The following is a 17,159-nucleotide window of genomic DNA, read 5'->3' on the forward strand; positions in this document are numbered from 1 at the left end:
TGACTGTGATCAAAACCAACACTGTCTTATCTGTCCTCTTCAGGTGTGGAGCAAATATGGCAAAAAACTGTCCGACTTTGCCAAGCCGGAGAACATAGTGCCGGCTGTGCAGTGCTTGAATGAACTGGTGACCAATGCTCTACAGCACGTGCCCGATGTCCTTCTCTACCTGTCCCGGCTGAGGAACCAGAGGGTGTTTCACTTTAATGCCATCCTACAGGTGAGTGAGAAAGGAGCATTGAAGCATCTTTAACACTACACTGACTGCATGATTCTTCATGTCTTATACTCCAGTCAAATCCAGAGCTGCATGTGATGTATGTTAGTTCATGTTAGTTCAACTTCTATTGATTTCAGTTTGAGTTCCATCTGACTGCAGAGACATCATATAAACATACAGCCAGGATTTTGGTCTATTGGGGGGAGCACTTATGGCTTCTATAATAATGCATCCTCCTTGTGTCCTCAGGTCATGTCTATAGCCACAATGGCCGCCTTTTATAACAACCCGCAGGTGTTTAAGGGAGTGGTGAAGATCCGCAAGGGGCAGGCGGTCACACTGATGATGGACGCCACCAACATGCAAGCGGTCAGAGCTATCATGTATCAGTATGTGAATGAGGTAAGTGAAATCTTCACTATATGTACCACCACATATGAAGAACCACACAGTGGACAGTGTCATATTACACTAGTATAAAGAGCGTTTTCCCAAGCCTATAATATTGAAATCTCCGTCCAATGTGTATTTTTTGGTGCTGGCATACCGCAGCTCATCTGACATTTACTTGAATGAGAGCTAAGCTGCAGTTCCCCGGCATGACCACCATACAGTGGACCGAGCCCTTCTGCTTCTGGCTCTGTCCACTGTATAGTTTCCAGTGGGAGGCTGCTCAAATCAACTGATTGTTGGGGATGTTGGGTGTCGTTAACTTCAGCTTTCTTGTTCCCAAATATCAGGGAAGACTGAAGAGGGTTGTTGAGTCAGATAGCACATTTTAGAAATAACTTCCTAATGCCCAGCCTACAGCAACCCACCTACCCATCGGGCATAGACCTGAATTGGCTGGGATAAGGTACTGGTACCATTAAAGGGCCAAACGGCAATTGTCTTGTCCTCTTATAACAGGTTGCCAGGAGTAAAAGGGGTTGTATAGGATTAAAAAAATGGTCTGCTTTTTTCCCCAGAAATGGCACCACTCTGATGAGGCTGGTGGCACCACTCTGGTGGGGCTGAGCTGCAATACCAGACATGGTCACGGACAGAAATGGCAGTGTTCATTTAAAAAATAAAATAAAATACAGATCCTTTTAGTAAAAACCTCACTGTGCCCTAAATCCCGCCCCCACAGTTTTGGCTGTATGGTGTCAATATGTAACCCACACCAACAGTATCAAAATACTCTTGGCCTGATCGAATAACCGATTTAGTCTTCCCTCTGACAGCGGAGCTTTCGGACATCGCTTATTGCTTTCTCCGCATAGAACCAAACTGAGTTAATGGAGGAGTTGGGAGAGACTGTTGTGACTCTCACCGACCATTGGTACTAGGAAACGAATATGTCCCTTCAGAAAAAAAACTAAGGGCCACTACAGACTGGTGATTCTGGTTGGGTAATCAGATTTCTGCTTGAAGAGCTCATGCACATACCTGTTTTGGCTTCCATAAAGATAAATGGGGCTGCTACTGTGCCTCCCTATCTCCGATTTCATACAGAGGTGCACAAATATGAGAGGTAAAAGCAGCCAAAAACTAAATAAAAATTAAAACCATAAAAGTTAACATTCAAATATCATTTTGCCATTTCATTTGCCACCCATGAGTGCAAAATTAATGCTAAATTAAATTAAAGAAGCCCTTTGTCTTTTAATTTAATTTTTTTTTATTATTATCACACATACTGGTGTTTTATAGACCTCTCTAAAGAAATTTTTTGCTCCAAAATGAAAAGCGACACCTGCTGCCAACGTTTATTTCATGTTTTTCATTTACATTTTACGCTTTTCATTTTAATTTTCAATTTCATTTTCATTTAAATTTTGCACACGCAGGTGGCAAATGAATTGGGAAAAAGGTATTTGCATTTCAATTTTTATTATTTTAATTTTCAATTTATGCTTGGCCATTTTCACCTCCCGTACATAGAGAGCTTTTTTTTTATTTCACACCAGTCCACCAGAAAAAAAGTGTGGCATGTTAGTAGTAAGAGGGTATATGTTTCATCAAAGTGACAGGTACCACGCCCCCTTTTATACAGATACCCCCGCCCCTTTTATATCGCTTGATATTAAGTTTATATCGCTTGATATTAGGTTTATATCGCTTGATATTAAGTTTATAGTGCTGGCTATTAAAATGTATAGTGTTTGATATTCAATTTATAGTGCTTGATATTCAATTTTTAGTGTGTGCTATTTGATATTAAAATTTATATTGCCTGATATTAATTTAATATAATAGCATTAAAAATCAAACGATGACAAATATAATTCGTTTGAATTAAAAAGCTTTATTCATTTTCCTTATTTGCAACAGTCCCGTAGGGACAGACACGTTTGATTGTAATTACAGCATCGTATACATAAGCGTTTCATGCTTTGTTACAAATGATCGCACAATACGGTCATTTTTTCTAAAATCGTTAGTGAACATTTTTAAAACATTTTCAAAAGATATTCCTTTAGCGAGACATTGTAAGATATAGATACAGTAATGGCCGCAGACTGTACTAATAGCATCTTGTATTTGTCTGTTTTGATACCTTATAGTCTTAGAATTTTTATATTAAAACTGCATAAAGTCGCCAGGAAATATTTCATTTGCGGGTGATAAACCATAACTATCAAAAAAAATAGATATATCATTCGGGTATAATATAATTAAAATCCAATGCTTCCCCCGCTGATACGAATTATCCGTATTTACAATGTATGCCGCGGGCCTGTCGATGATTTTAACCCCCGGTAATAAATCACACGGGAATACACCTTTATGTTTCAATAGTATTTATTAGATTTTCTCAATAATAAAGTGTACAGAATAATGTACTTAATACAGAGGACTTGGAGTCCAATTATTTGAACATTCCAAACAAATAAAATAAAAAACAAAAAGACACACATAAAATAAGACTTAAATAAAAAGGAAAGCGTCAGGAAATCAGGGGTAATAGACTTATAGTTACAAGGTACATAGGTCTGGTGTCAGGAGGCGATCAGGAATAAAAGGATTCATAACTGCATAACCCCCCCTCAGTTCACAATACATCCATGAAAATTATCAGAGCCCCCTATAAAGGGAGAGATCAATAGAGTGCGAAGAGGACGACCAGGGCTCCCAGACTCTTTCAAACAAAGCAAATGTATCTGAGCGGATAGCCGACATCCTTTCAGATTGGTAAATCTTGTTGACTCTATCAATTACTGCTTGATAGCTCAGTAACAAGGATCGCCACTGAGAGGCAATGTGGATTCTAGCTGCAAGCAGGATAAATTGGGTCAATTTGAATTTGGCATTTGTTAATTTCGACGGCTTGTCGCCAAGTAGCAAGACCGAGGGTGTGGGGAGGAGGACGCACCCCAGCAAAGATGAGAGCAAGTCACAGATGCGACCCCATAGCCTGGCCGCCACAGGGCAAGTCCACCAGGAATGGAGCATCGTGCCCTCCTCATCACACCCCCGAAAGCAAGTAGATGGAACCTCTGGGTAAAAGTGATGTAATTTGGTTGGTACTAAATACGTCCGGTGGAGTATTTTAATAGAGGTCTCTGCCAAGGTAGTTTGCCATGACCCTTTGGTTAATGTCTGGGAGCGCTGGTGCCATCTAGATACGCTTGATTCTTCCGACAGATCCGCCTCCCACTCCAACATATAGCGGAGTTTAGTGTCCTCTGGAGGTGCAGTGAGGATAGAGTATATCCGGGATAATAGACCCTGTTTATATAGAGAGAAGGACATTAATCTTTCAAAAGATGTATATTCAACTTTGTGGAGGCTAGTCTTCAGGGAGTGAAGGAAGGAGAATACTCTCCGGACATTGAATTGTTTACAAGCTGGGGGGGTGAATTTCTCAATAAAGGCTGGCATAGTCAGTAGTTTACCCCGCACGAGGAAGTCCCGGAGGGAGCACAATTTTTTTTCAACCCACCATGAGAAGGCCCTAGATTGAAGCCCAGGAGGAAAGGCAGGATTGCCCCACATGCATTCCAAGGGGGATGGTTTGGATTGGAGAGCACGTTTAAATCTGATGGATCTCCATAGGAGTAAAGCATAGTATGAGAGTTGGGATTTGGAGCGGAGAGAAGAGGGCAGAGTGGATGTGGTCCAAATGAGGGCTCTCCAGGAGAACGGGCCAAACAGCGACTGCTCAAGGGTGATCCATATAGGTTGAGCCTGTGCAGAAAGATGTGTCAGGAACAGTTGCGCTAATCTGGCTGCCTTGTAGTATTGAGCTAAATCTGGTACTGAAAGGCCTCCATGAGCCTTGTGACGGCACATTACCAATTTTGAAATACGAGCACGTTTATGGGCCCAAATAAATTTAAGGATGTCCGCCTGAAGAGCCCTCAGATCAGACGCTGGGATTGGTACAGGGAGGGCACGGAACAGGTATAGAAGTCGAGGAAGGACTACCATTCGCACTATATGTATCCTACCCACCCAGGACACTGGAAGGGATTCCCATGACTGTAGGTCTTTCCGTATCCGAGCAAACATGGGGAGATAGTTGTACTTATATAGGGTGTCAAGCGTTTTGGTCAGTGATACACCTAAGTATGAGAGGAGATGTGGATTGTGTTGAAATGGGAATCCTCTTTGGAGAATTTCGGAATCCCTATGGGAGACATTACTTAACAAAAGTTCAGATTTGGACTGATTAACTAGTAGGCCAGATGCGGCAGAGAAGGACTTGAGAACTGATAAAAGGCAGAGGAATGAAATGACAGGGTTGGTGAGTGTCAACAAAAAATCGACAGCAAAAAGGCTTAGTTTATATTCCACACCCCCAACCGAGATCCCTTTTATATCCGGATGAGATCTGATCTTAATTGCTAGTGGTTCCATAGCTAAGGCGAAGAGGGCTGGGGAGAGGGGGCATCCCTGACGTGTTCCCCTAAAAATTGGGATAGATGACGAATGCGAAGAGGGTAATTTGAGGCTAGCCTGTGGTGAAGAGTATAAAGTTTGGATGGCAGAAAGGAAGGGGCCTTTAAATTTTAAAATGGAAAAGAGTCTGCCAGAGGTAGGTCCAAGACACTGTATCAAATGCCTTCTCTATATCCAGAGCTAACAGAGCAACTGGGGTCACGGTTCTGTTTGCCTCTTGGACAAGGCCCAACACCTTTCTTATATTATCTGGAGCCTCCCTGCCCGGGATAAAACCAACCTGGTCTTTGTGAATCAGATCAGGGAGAAGTCTATTAAGTCTACGCGCCAGGGTGGAAGTAAATAGCTTGTTATCTATATTCAGGAGTGAGATAGGCCTATAGTTAGAAGGGAGAAGAGGATCTTTGTGTGGTTTGGGAATTACTGTGATTTTGGCCGTTAGGAACTCGGCTGGGGGTGTGGAGCCCTGCAGCAAATGGTTACAGTATTTAGTAATGAAAGGGATTAATTGGTCTGAATTCTTTTTAAAATAAAGTGCTGTGTAGCCGTCTGGGCCTGGGGCTTTTCCCAGTTTCAGGGCTTTGATTGAATAGGTCACTTCTTCCATTGTAATGGGGTTATTAAGTTCTACTAGTGCAGTAGGAGAGACCTTAGGGAGAGGGATGGATGAAAGGAAGTTATCAGTCCTATTGCTGGGGTTCTCATTGTGTTCTGAGTATAGCTGTTTATAGTAGGATTGGAAGGTGTCATAAATGATGTCCGGGTGAGTAGTAGTTCTACCAGTCCGTGTACGGATTTGGTAGACTAGATTTACTTTCTGCTTAGCCTTAAGTTGGCGAGCTAACATTTTATCTGGCTTGTTGGCATATCTATAGTAATAGGAGGAGGTCCAACGGAGTGCTTTTTCTGTATTGTTAGAAAGTATGGTGTTCAGTTGTGACTTAGCGTCCTTTATTTCCTTCAGTAGATAAAGGGATGGGGTTTGTTGATGAGCTCTCACTAATTTAGCCAATTTAGACTCCAGGGTAACCTGAGCTGAAGACCTGTCCTTTTTAAGTCGCGATGCCACCTGAATGAGCTTACCCCGCATGACGGCCTTGTGAGTCAACCACAGGTTCATAGGATCAGTATCCGGCGTGTCATTCAACAAAAAGAACTGTTTAAGTTCATCTAATAGTGTATCAAACACAGCCGGACGGGTCAGTAATGACTCATTCAGGCGCCAGGCAGGGGGAGTACTAGGGTTATTGTTGAATGCAAAATCTGCTAAAACCATATCATGATCCGACAGAGAGGACACAATATGTCTGGAGTAAGCTAGTGAAGGGAGACATGAGGAGGAAGCTAGGATTAAATCAATCCGGGTGTAGAGTTGATGAGAAGGAGAATAGTAGGTATATCCCCTTTGTGGGCCATTGTGCTCCCTCCAGGAATCCGCCAAGGACAGAGATTCCATCACCTGTTTAATTCTGACATTATGGGATAAAGGGCGCGATTGGGCCGGGGGGGCGGATCTGTCGAGAACCGGGTTGGGTACAAAATTAAAGTCACCACACCACAGTATCTTGTGGTAAGTGAGGGGTTCAATAATAGAATGCATAGAAGCAAAAAACGGAATAGGATCTTCAGTAGGTGCATATACATTCACTATACATAGGATTTCTTCCCTATAAGTGCCTAGAAGAATGACATATCTTCCATTAGGATCAACCATAGAACTCTGCAAAGTAAAAGGGAAGGAATTACGTAATAGTATAATAGCCCCCCTACTCTTAGAAACATAAGTAGATGAATAGAAACGTGAATATTGCGGATGGAAATATTTGGGATGAGAGGTGGGCGTGAAGTGGGATTCCTGCAGGCAGATCACATCAGGTGTATGTTTAACATAAGTAGAAAAGGCCGACTTACGTTGGGAATACACCTTTAAATATGCGCCTGGCATTAATATCAGCTTTAATAACACAGGCAATTTCATAATTATTCATGTTTATTGAAAATCATATAATACCTCCCGCCGATTATTTATTTCAATAATATTTTCATGAACTGAATATACAATCATGTTAATTGTGTTCACAATCGGTTCGGCAAATCTAATTTCAGCTCGCAGATTGCCAGTTTTTACTAGAGAGAAATTACCGCCGGGCTCTTGATCCGGCGATAAATCAAAAACTCGTGCCGATCGACGGATAAAGCGTTGTCGGCCTTGTGTTTCCCCGAAATATGTAAACCGTTACATTTGTGCTCATCGCCGCAGTCTATATATTTGTAACAAAATCCGCAAAAAGTTTTTTTCTTACAAAGAGCTTTATCACTAAGTGCCAGGTTTCTAGGTGTTTCAAAACAATCCTCTGAACGGCAACGTGTATTATTAGACTGCTCAACACAATTCGGGCTCTGGCACGCTTTACAAAACTGCATACAACCGTGTCGATATTTATGTTTGTATACAGTGCAACAAACGTCGCAAAAATAATCGAAACCGATAAAGGCTTTTAGATTTTTTTATGCCATAATAATGCTTTTCATGGTGCAATATATAGACGGTCTTTTCTTTAGCTGTGTGGGTTGTGTGATAATAACGCCACTGCCCCCTATTGTGGTACAAAATTTTAATTGTAATGTTTCATTTTTTTTTCAAATTCAGCAACGTCAGTAAAAGACACCAAATACCCCTTGGGTATTTGTAAGTCTCTATGCAGTTGTCGAGCTTTCTCTAGCAATGCGACGTCGCTCAAAGCAGCACCCTCCAAAATAGCGTAAACACTAGCGGCCAGACAGACGTTATTATCGTAATTATTCAAATCGTATAAATGTTGTTTTTTACGATCAATAATCCGACTATACACGACACCGCCCAAACGCCTTCTGGCCCCACCACGGCGACACCTGACAATGATGCCAACTAGTTTAAGTGTATTACAGGCTATGCACTCCGCGTTACTCTGTAAAGCGTTAGCGATATTGTCCAAAAATGTTTCGGCTCTAAATCCATCTCTAGAATACCTATTAGAAAAAATCAAATCAAACGTTTCGCCGCCGTCTAAACGCAATTGTATGAAATCACCCGGATCGGCGTCCCGTAAAACCCTATCTAACAATGTCTGTATAGAAGCGTGTATTGCATCAAGAGTGTCAACAAATGAGCGAATGGCTTCGAGTTAGCGAATCTGAAGTGTTCCGTGTACATGGTACTATTAAAATTCGCTAAGTCACGCTGTTGATGATATACACGTTCTAGATAAACGGATCTAACGTTTTGTGGTTCAGGGGGTTCGTCTGTAATAGCCGTGTTATAGGTCATGTCGTCATTTTGTGGGTCGTCTGACTGAATACGCTTTGATTGCTTATTTGAAGGTCTGTTAGTGTGCGAGCTGTTTGGACGACTGTGCCCCGCTTGCGCGGTCTGCGATTGCTGATGTGTTTGTCCAGCATTCAGATGAGCCGACGCACCAGTCTTGTTACGACATTCCTGTCTTTTTTTGCTAGCTATTTTGTTCGGACGCGGCGGCGGCGCATTGTTACGCCGGCGACGCCTTTTTTTATAGCTATTTTAGAACATTTAACTGAAAAATGATTTTTACAGCCTGTTTTAACTTTCTAACCCTAGCACTTACAGTTGTTTTTGCGCTTTTAAAAGGTCGTCCACCTCCACCAGTCATCACAAGTCAGTCTCTGCCTAGCAGCTCTTTTTCAAGAGCGTCAAGATGTGTAATCAGTCGTATGCATTTGTTACGCGTAGCGTGTATTTGTCCCTCAGTATTTTTGTTGGGACTGTTAAACACTAGAGACGTAGAGTCTTTAACGTAACATTTTAAATGCAACGCCACGCGTGCCATTTTGTCATTACATTTCGCGATATCCCTCAATGCATCATACGTCTCTCTACCCCGGCAATAACAGGAATGGACAAGAGGCGCGTATCGCTGTTGGAGCTCGCTTATCTGTTGTATGTTGCTGCATGTGTCTGGCGTATCAAATGTGATGCGCTTTTTACAAGGTATTACATCTTGCGTATTGGGTATTGGTGTTATGTCGCATAAAGCTGTAATATCATTTATTACGCTAGTTGGCTCACCACTCTGCAGAACCGGCCGCGGCGTTGTTAGAACTCCAGCTATCGGTGTAAACTGTTCCTGAAGCTGTTTTGTGGTCGATCGTCGTCTCTCTAACGATTCGGGCTTTGGTGCTTTCTTTTCTTTTGGCTGAAATTTAAAGACAGACATTAAGATATAAGTATTAAGAATTTCAAGCTCGCTAATTAAAACAGCTCATCGCGAAAGATAGATAGGTAATTGATACATAGATATGTAGATAGAAATATAGATAGATAAATTGATAGAATTTAGATAGATCGGGTATTTGGATGTATGGAGACATAGATAGATAGATAGATAGATAGATAGATAGATAGATGGGTAGATAAATTGATAGATTATGTCATTATGACTTTTATTAAAAATTTAAAGACAAGCAGCAAGATGTAAGTATTAAGAACTTCAAGCGGGTCTAATTAAAACAGAGCGCTGTGTAATATTAACTTACGGGCATCAGGGCAGCGGATAATCGACATTGCGGGATTTTCAGGCAGCCAACTGTCGCGGGCGTTGGTGCCCGACTCTGGTGGTTCTGGGAATGAAACAGTTCTGTTGACACTTGCGCCACTACCAGGCATCTGAAAAACTTTAAATTACAAGGTTTGATTAAACACCATTGTTTATACATGCTTAAAAGTTATAGACATTGTTGTTTGAGCGGCTGTAGAGGGAGCCTTACCCGTTGTGTTAGATTTCTTTGACACCGCTTTGGAGACACCGGTCGTGGCCATTTTCCTTTTCAGCGCTGCATTTTAAAAAAGTATTAGACTTATAGACATTGTTTAAAATATATTACAGCAACAATGCGTTTTGGTCCTTACGCTCTTTGCCCCGCTTGCGACGCTTTTGTAGGGCATCATCGTCGAGTGTCGCGATGTCATCAATTGTATACACTTTTCTTTTCAGCGCTGCGTTTAAAAAAAGTGTATTAGAAATATAGATAATGTTTAAAACAGACAACGTCAAAGAAGTCGATCGAGCCTTACGTGTTTTGGATAGCCGGGTCTTCTGTTTCATTTCAGATCGCCCTGGGGTTGTGAGATCGATAACTCGCGACGGATCGTTCTCCTTTAGCTCGTCAGAATTGTTGTTGCTAGTAACTTCAATGTTTGAATGTTCTGTATTTTCAGTTTCAACGTCTCTGTTCACAATTCTTAAAATGTCTCGGATTTGATCGTCTGTAATAAACGTGCATGAAATATAACTAGCTCTAAAACTATATACGTAATAAAAGCATAAGATGGTTATACTTACCGACCAGGCAAGGAGACGTCGGATTGTAATCGGGTTCGCTTGAAATGTCAGTATGAGCTAGTGCCATACTGGGCGACTCGTCTGAAAGCAATTGTGCCCCACCGCCGCTAATGTATGAATCATAGAAATCATCGGCTGCGATAAGCAGCTGCTCATCCGGTATAATGTCATCTCCCCATAAATTTTGGTAACAATCCATCTAAACAAAATGTATATTGTTAGTTAAAATATAGCAACATTTGTATGCGGTAAAAGAAAAGACATTTAGTTAGGGCCTCATTACGCCCTATAAATAAGCACAGTTACATAGATACAGATAACATAAGTCATATTCAATAAATAGTGAAAGATATTGTTAGTTAAAATATAGCAACATTTGTATGTGGTAAAAGAAAAGACATTTAGTTAGTGAAGCATTCCGAACTATAAATAAGCACAGTTACATAGATACAGATAACATGAGTCATATTCAAAAAATAGTGAAAGATTTAAAAGCATAACAGACAAATGGTGCTTACCTTTTTAAGTGTTTTTATGTCTTGGTGGCCTATGCCTCTCCTTGCCTAAGTATCTCTGTGCTATCAATGCACAGCCTGGGCCCTGTTTATATAGGTTGTTCATGTTGTAAACTATACCATGTTGTAACGTTTAGCATATTAATTAGTTGATGTACCTCAAATAGTTAAATTATGTTTTATTTAAATGAAACTTATCAAATGTATAAATTGATATAAATTCAGATCAAAGTGGGTAGCTTTTATATCAAAAACTTATCAAATGTTATAAAGGACTTATCAGATGTTATAAAATTACAAAATTTAGCTCAAATAGTTAAATTATGTTTTATAAGAATTTATATGTTTATTATAGGTCTTTTTATGCATGAATCTTAATTTTATATCAAAAGCTTATCAACTGTTATAAATGGGCTTATCAAGGGCCTTTACTTTTATTTAAATGAAACTTATCAACTGTATGAATTGATATAAATTCATATCAACGTGGGTAGCTTTTATTTATAAAATCAATGACAAGAATGCAGCCTGTGTCATGTCCAGACAGCGTTCGTGAGCACGGTAGTGGAAAGTCTAAACAGATGTGCTTTTGATGTCCCTGACAGATGTCACGACCTTGTAAAACACAGCCTGTGTAGTAAGATGTCATGACCTTTGCATTAGAAAAGTCTTGACTAAAGCCGATGTGCTTTTGCCCTCATTTGTAAACTGAAGGCTATTAGTAATCGGTCATACTTTTAATCACATAATCGAAACCATTTTGCTAAAGGCCGGCTTTAAAAACTGTGCTTTTGATGTACATGACAGATGTCATGACCTTGTAGAGCACATCCTGTGACAGGTCTGAGAAAATCTTGATTTACACAGATGTGCTTTTGCCTGCATTTGTAAACTGCCTGATATTAGCTGGAATCTGTGAAGTGATAAGCAATATAAACCTAATATCAAGGGATATAAACCTAATATCAAGCGATATAAACTTATTATCAAGCGATATAAAAGTAGCGGGGGTATCTGTATAAAAGGGGGCGTGGTACCTGTCACTTTGACGAAACATATACCATCTTACTACTCATGTTCTTTTGGCCTCCATGTATGGAGGTGTACAGAAGCATTTCATCTAGGGTAGAATGGTTTTATACAATGCTGTGCTAAGGATCTACATGAGCCCTTAGAATTTTTTTTAAAATGATGGATTGACTTACATATTGGCTGCCAAAAGGTGGACCTGAAGACCATTTTCTTCCCTGCGTAGAAGATCTGTGTTGACAATTGAAGGACCGCAGAGCTGTCTCACCATATAGTCTATTTTTGGGGCCTCTCTAAATAGATGCTAGATATATTTATAATAAAGAATTAACAACCTGCCCAAAAAAATTATAGCTTTATTTATGATTTCAAATGTCAATGTCTGCTGTAAAATAAAATTGCAGCACAACACTAATGTATTAAAAAAATACTTCAATTTTTTTTATTTTGCGGGATTAGTTATAGGTTTTTTAGGAACCATATAGGGTTATATATAGTGTATTAACCCCTTAACCCATAGTTATGCGTCTGTATGTGTTTTGAGCTGGCCTCTACAGCATGCCCGCTCCATACACAGCGGGTGCTGGCTGTATCATATAGCCGTCACCCGCCCGCACTGACAGAAAGCAGTGATCACGCCGCCCCTGTCATTTAACCCGTCAGGTGCCGCGATAAACGCTGATTGCGGCACCTGTGAGTGAAGGCAGAGGGATTCGGCTCCCTCTTCCTTACGATCGGAGCCCCAGCAGTGAAGTCGCGGAGATCCAATCGGTTGCCATGGCAGCCTGGATGCTGCTGAAGTGATCCAGGCCTGCCGTGGCATTCTCCATGCATAGCCCAGAATGGAGAGTGTAAAAATCCTATTCACCCTAATAGATCTCTATTAGGGTGAATAGGAGAGGGGATCAAAAGATCCCATGTATTAGGCCCCTAAAGGGGCAAATATTTTTTTTAAATAAAAAGTAAAAAGACAACAACAACAACAATATATAAAGTCAATATCGCCCTCCTTTCCCAATTTTATATATAAAAATATATAAACAATAAAACAAATTAACATATTGTGTATCGCCGCATCCGAAAATGTCTAATCTATTAAAATTAGAGGTGGGACGAATCCAAATTTTTTCGAATCCAAATCCGAATCCGAATCCGAAAAGGTTCTCGAATATATCGAATCTTTCGAATCTCGAATCCTACGAATCCTGTACATAATTGTGTGAACGTACGGTGTAAGAAACAAAGTCAGACCGCGTCAGTTTGTCTGAACCTCCACCTCCCAGTCACAGTCGCACCCTATATGACCGCGATGACCCCTGCTACTATCACTACAAAACATACAGGGTAATACAGCCTCATACCTCTTACATCCAGTGACGTCTCTTGTAGATGTTCTCTTTCCTCATCTTCTCCTTTCAGACCTTCAGACCAGACACCAGTTTTCAGCCATTTTTCGTCTCTGCAGCTTGACAAAAATAAATAAATCTTAGTTTACTACTTTTCCATCATCCTCCCATCTTCTGGACAAATCATCCTAACACCCCTAATACTGTTCCGCTGTGCTCCCCAATACTATACTGCAGAAACTACCCCTGATAATACTAGTACCACACAGAGCCCCCCATATAAAATACCCCTTCTTTGTGGCCTCAGTAGATGCCCCCACAGTGCCACCCAATAATGTGCTAGTAAGTGTCCCCATAGATGCCCCCCTAATCATGTGCCAGTATCAAGTGCGGAGTGCCTCTCTCCTCCCCCCATGTGCCGGTATCATAGTGCCATCTCCCCCCCAATGTGCCCGTATCATAGTGCCACCTCCCCCCATAATGTGCCCGTATCATAGTGCCATCTCCCCCCATAAAGTGCCCGCATCATAGTGCCATCTCCCCCCATAATGTGCCCGTATCATAGTGCCACCTCCCCCCATAATGTGCCCGTATCATAGTGCCATCTCCCCCCATAATGTGCCCGTATCATAGTGCCATCTCCCCCCATAATGTGCCCGTATCATAGTGCCTCCCCCCAATGTGCCAGTAGTATCATAGTGCCTCTCACCTCTCCCCCTGGCATTCACAGACCCCCCCACCCCATAACGGTGCCATCCACAGACCCCCCCACCCCATAACAGTGCCATCCACAGACCCCCCCACCCCATAACAGTGCCATCCACAGACCCCCCCCACCCCACCCCATAACAGTGCCATCCACAGACCCCCCCACCCCATAACAGTGCCATCCACAGACCCCCCCACCCTATAAAAGTGCCGTCCACAGACCCCCCCCACCCCATAACAGTGCCATCCACAGACCCCCCCACCTCATAACAGTGCCATCCACAGACCCCCCACCCCATAACAGTGCCATCCACAGACCCCCCCACCCCATAACAGTGCCATCCACAGACCCCCCATCCTATAACAGTGCCATCCACACCCCATAACAGTGCCATCCACACCCCATAACAGTGCCATCCACAGACCCCCCCACCCCATAACAGTGCCATCCACAGACCCCCCCACCCCATAACAGTGCCATCCACAGACCCCCCATCCTATAACAGTGCCATCCACACCCCATAACAGTGCCATCCACACCCCATAACAGTGCCATCCACAGACCCCCCACCCCATAACAGTGCCATCCACAGACCCCCCCACCCCATAACAGTGCCATCCACAGACCCCCCCACCCCATAACAGTGCCATCCACAAACCCCCATCCTATAACAGTGCCATCCACACCCCATAACAGTGCCATCCACACCCCATAACAGTGCCATCCACAGACCCCCCCACCCCATAACAGTGCCATCCACAGACCCCCCCACCCCATAACAGTGCCATCCACAGACCCCCACCCCATAACAGTGCCATCCACAGACCCCCCCACCCCATAACAGTGCCATCCACAGACCCCCCCATCCTATAACAGTGCCATCCACAGACCCCCCCATCCTATAACAGTGCCATCCACAGACCCCCCCACCCTATAACAGTGCCATCCACAGACCCACCACCCACCCCTTAACAGTGTCATCCACAGACCCCCCCCACCCTATAACAGTGCCATCCACAGACCCCCCCCATTGCCGCTCCAGTAGTTATATAATGTGTAATTGTGATGAATAATCATGCTGCCCCCTCTGTGTGTAGTATTACATTCAATAAATCTTACTTACAGCCGGCTACTGCTATCATAACAGGCCGGCCGGGCAGACGAGCGGCAGCGTCACTGACTGACGTCACCTGCCTGAGCCGCCTGCTTTATGAATGAAGCGGCGCAAGCAGGTGACGTCAGTCAGTGACGCTGCCGCTCGTCTGCCCGGCCGGCCTGTTCCGATAGCAGTAGCCGGCTGTAAGTAAGATTTATTGAATGTAATACTACACACAGAGGGGGCAGCATGATTATTCATCACAATTACACATTATATAACTACTGGAGCGGAGGGGCCGGAGCACAGTGAACGCACCGGCCCCCAGCTCCGCCTCCCAGTCCCTCCCACCAGATTCGTCGGATTCGTTTCAGGCAAATTACGTCTGGATTCGAGTCCACGAATCCCACGAATCCAGCAAGATTCGAGGGATTAGTGGATTCGACGAATCCCTCGTCCCATCTCTAATTAAAATATTTTAAAAAAAAACATTCCTTTGCGGTGAATGTTGTAAAGAAAAAAAAAATGAAAAACACGCGATTTGCTATATATTTTTTTTGTCATCTTGTCCCCCTCAAAAATTTTATAACAGTGATCAAAAAGTCTTACATACTACAAAAATGGTACCAATAAAAACGACAGTTTGTTACGCAAAAAAAACAAGCCCTCATACAGCTCTGTAGACCGAAATATAAAAAAGTTATGGTTGTCAGAATATGGTGATGCCGAAGGTTTGGGTTCCAGGAGCACGGTGGATGACACTTGAGGACGGGGACTGCAGCCCCAGAGACAAGGTAGGAAAACTGGTTATCTTGCCTGCCTCTTGCCGTACCCCGCCGTGCTGTGGTGAGCTCTTCTGCTGTGGATGTTATATTGTGAGTAGCAGCTTCGGCTGATGTGAAATCCCCGGGCCCTAGAACCATAGACTGAAAGAGAAAGGTTTTCTCTGCTGTGGATTTCTGTTTGTGTCTTGTCTGTGTTTTTGTGTCAGGCATCTTAACAGTTCACAGGCAGAACAAGAGAATTCCCCTGGCAGGGGGACGGAGCTCAAATTAGGGGCTACTAAAGTTATCTGCCTGCAGTGGCAGAGGGAGTAGCCCCGGGGGGACTAGAATATATCTGCCTGGCAGACCAGAGGTGGGAACCAGGAAAAAAAAAATATCCTGCACGCTACTTGATCGATCCCTTGTGGCTCTGTCACCATCATGGGTGGAATCGGAGACAGCTTTTAAACTTTCATTCATTCTATTATTATAATATTTTTCCTATCAGATCTACCAGAAGATCCCACTGACAGACCTTTCTGCTGGACGTACACAGAACATCGTTTCTACCATCCAGAAACTGAGTTTTTCCAGTGGCCCCCGGGTGTCCCACTACAGCTCCTTCATTTACCTGTCATGTGCAATGGTTTTGGCCGCCCTCAGTTGGCAGTACCTGAGTACAAACAAAAGACACTCAGACTAGTTTCACACAAGCGTGTCCTGTGTGGAAATCATGCTCCTTGTGAGAGTCATTCTCTGTTCTGGACACTGCTCGTTTCACAGGAGCGCACCGCATTATACTGATGTATAATGCTGTGTGTCTCTGCATGACCTTACTTCTACAGAATCATAGTGACAAAAATCTGTATAAGACAGTGCGCTCCTGTGAAACGAGCAGTGTCCATAATGGGAAATGAAGCTCACACACAGAGAGTAATTTCCGCACAGGACATGCTCGTCTAAAAGAGCCCTAAGTCAGCACAGCTATAAAATGAAGTGAATGCACATGGCTGAAACTACAAAAGTACAAACACAAGTCCATTAAAGAAAATCCAGCTCGCCTCGTAATCCAAAGCCCTGTGCATTGAACGTGCCAAGCAAGTCACTTAGTTCCAGCACTTGAAAAATAAAACTCAGTTGCACTTTATTTCTTCTTGTAGCATATGACTCACATGGACACAAACCTTCACCCCAGCATGGTTGACGCGTTTCGAACACAAGTGTGTTCTTAGTCATAAC

At 42.8% G+C, this 17,159-nt stretch overlaps 1 protein-coding gene across 1 annotated transcript in view; it reads left to right on the forward strand.

Annotated features, from left to right (window-relative positions):
- LOC120997199 (squalene synthase-like) overlaps nt 1-16,756 on the forward strand; it is an 84,477-nt gene extending 67,721 nt beyond the window's left edge. Inside the window, exons 6-8 of the mRNA XM_040427194.1 lie at nt 44-220; nt 470-622; nt 16,429-16,756. Of these exons, the coding sequence (XP_040283128.1) occupies nt 44-220; nt 470-622; nt 16,429-16,623 (525 nt within the window). The 3' untranslated portion in view covers nt 16,624-16,756. The remainder of the gene's footprint in view (nt 1-43; nt 221-469; nt 623-16,428) is intronic.
- Nucleotides 16,757-17,159: the final 403 nt, after the last annotated feature.

Source organism: Bufo bufo, chromosome 4 (assembly GCF_905171765.1).
Source record: "Bufo bufo chromosome 4, aBufBuf1.1, whole genome shotgun sequence".
Taxonomy (NCBI): domain Eukaryota; kingdom Metazoa; phylum Chordata; class Amphibia; order Anura; family Bufonidae; genus Bufo; species Bufo bufo.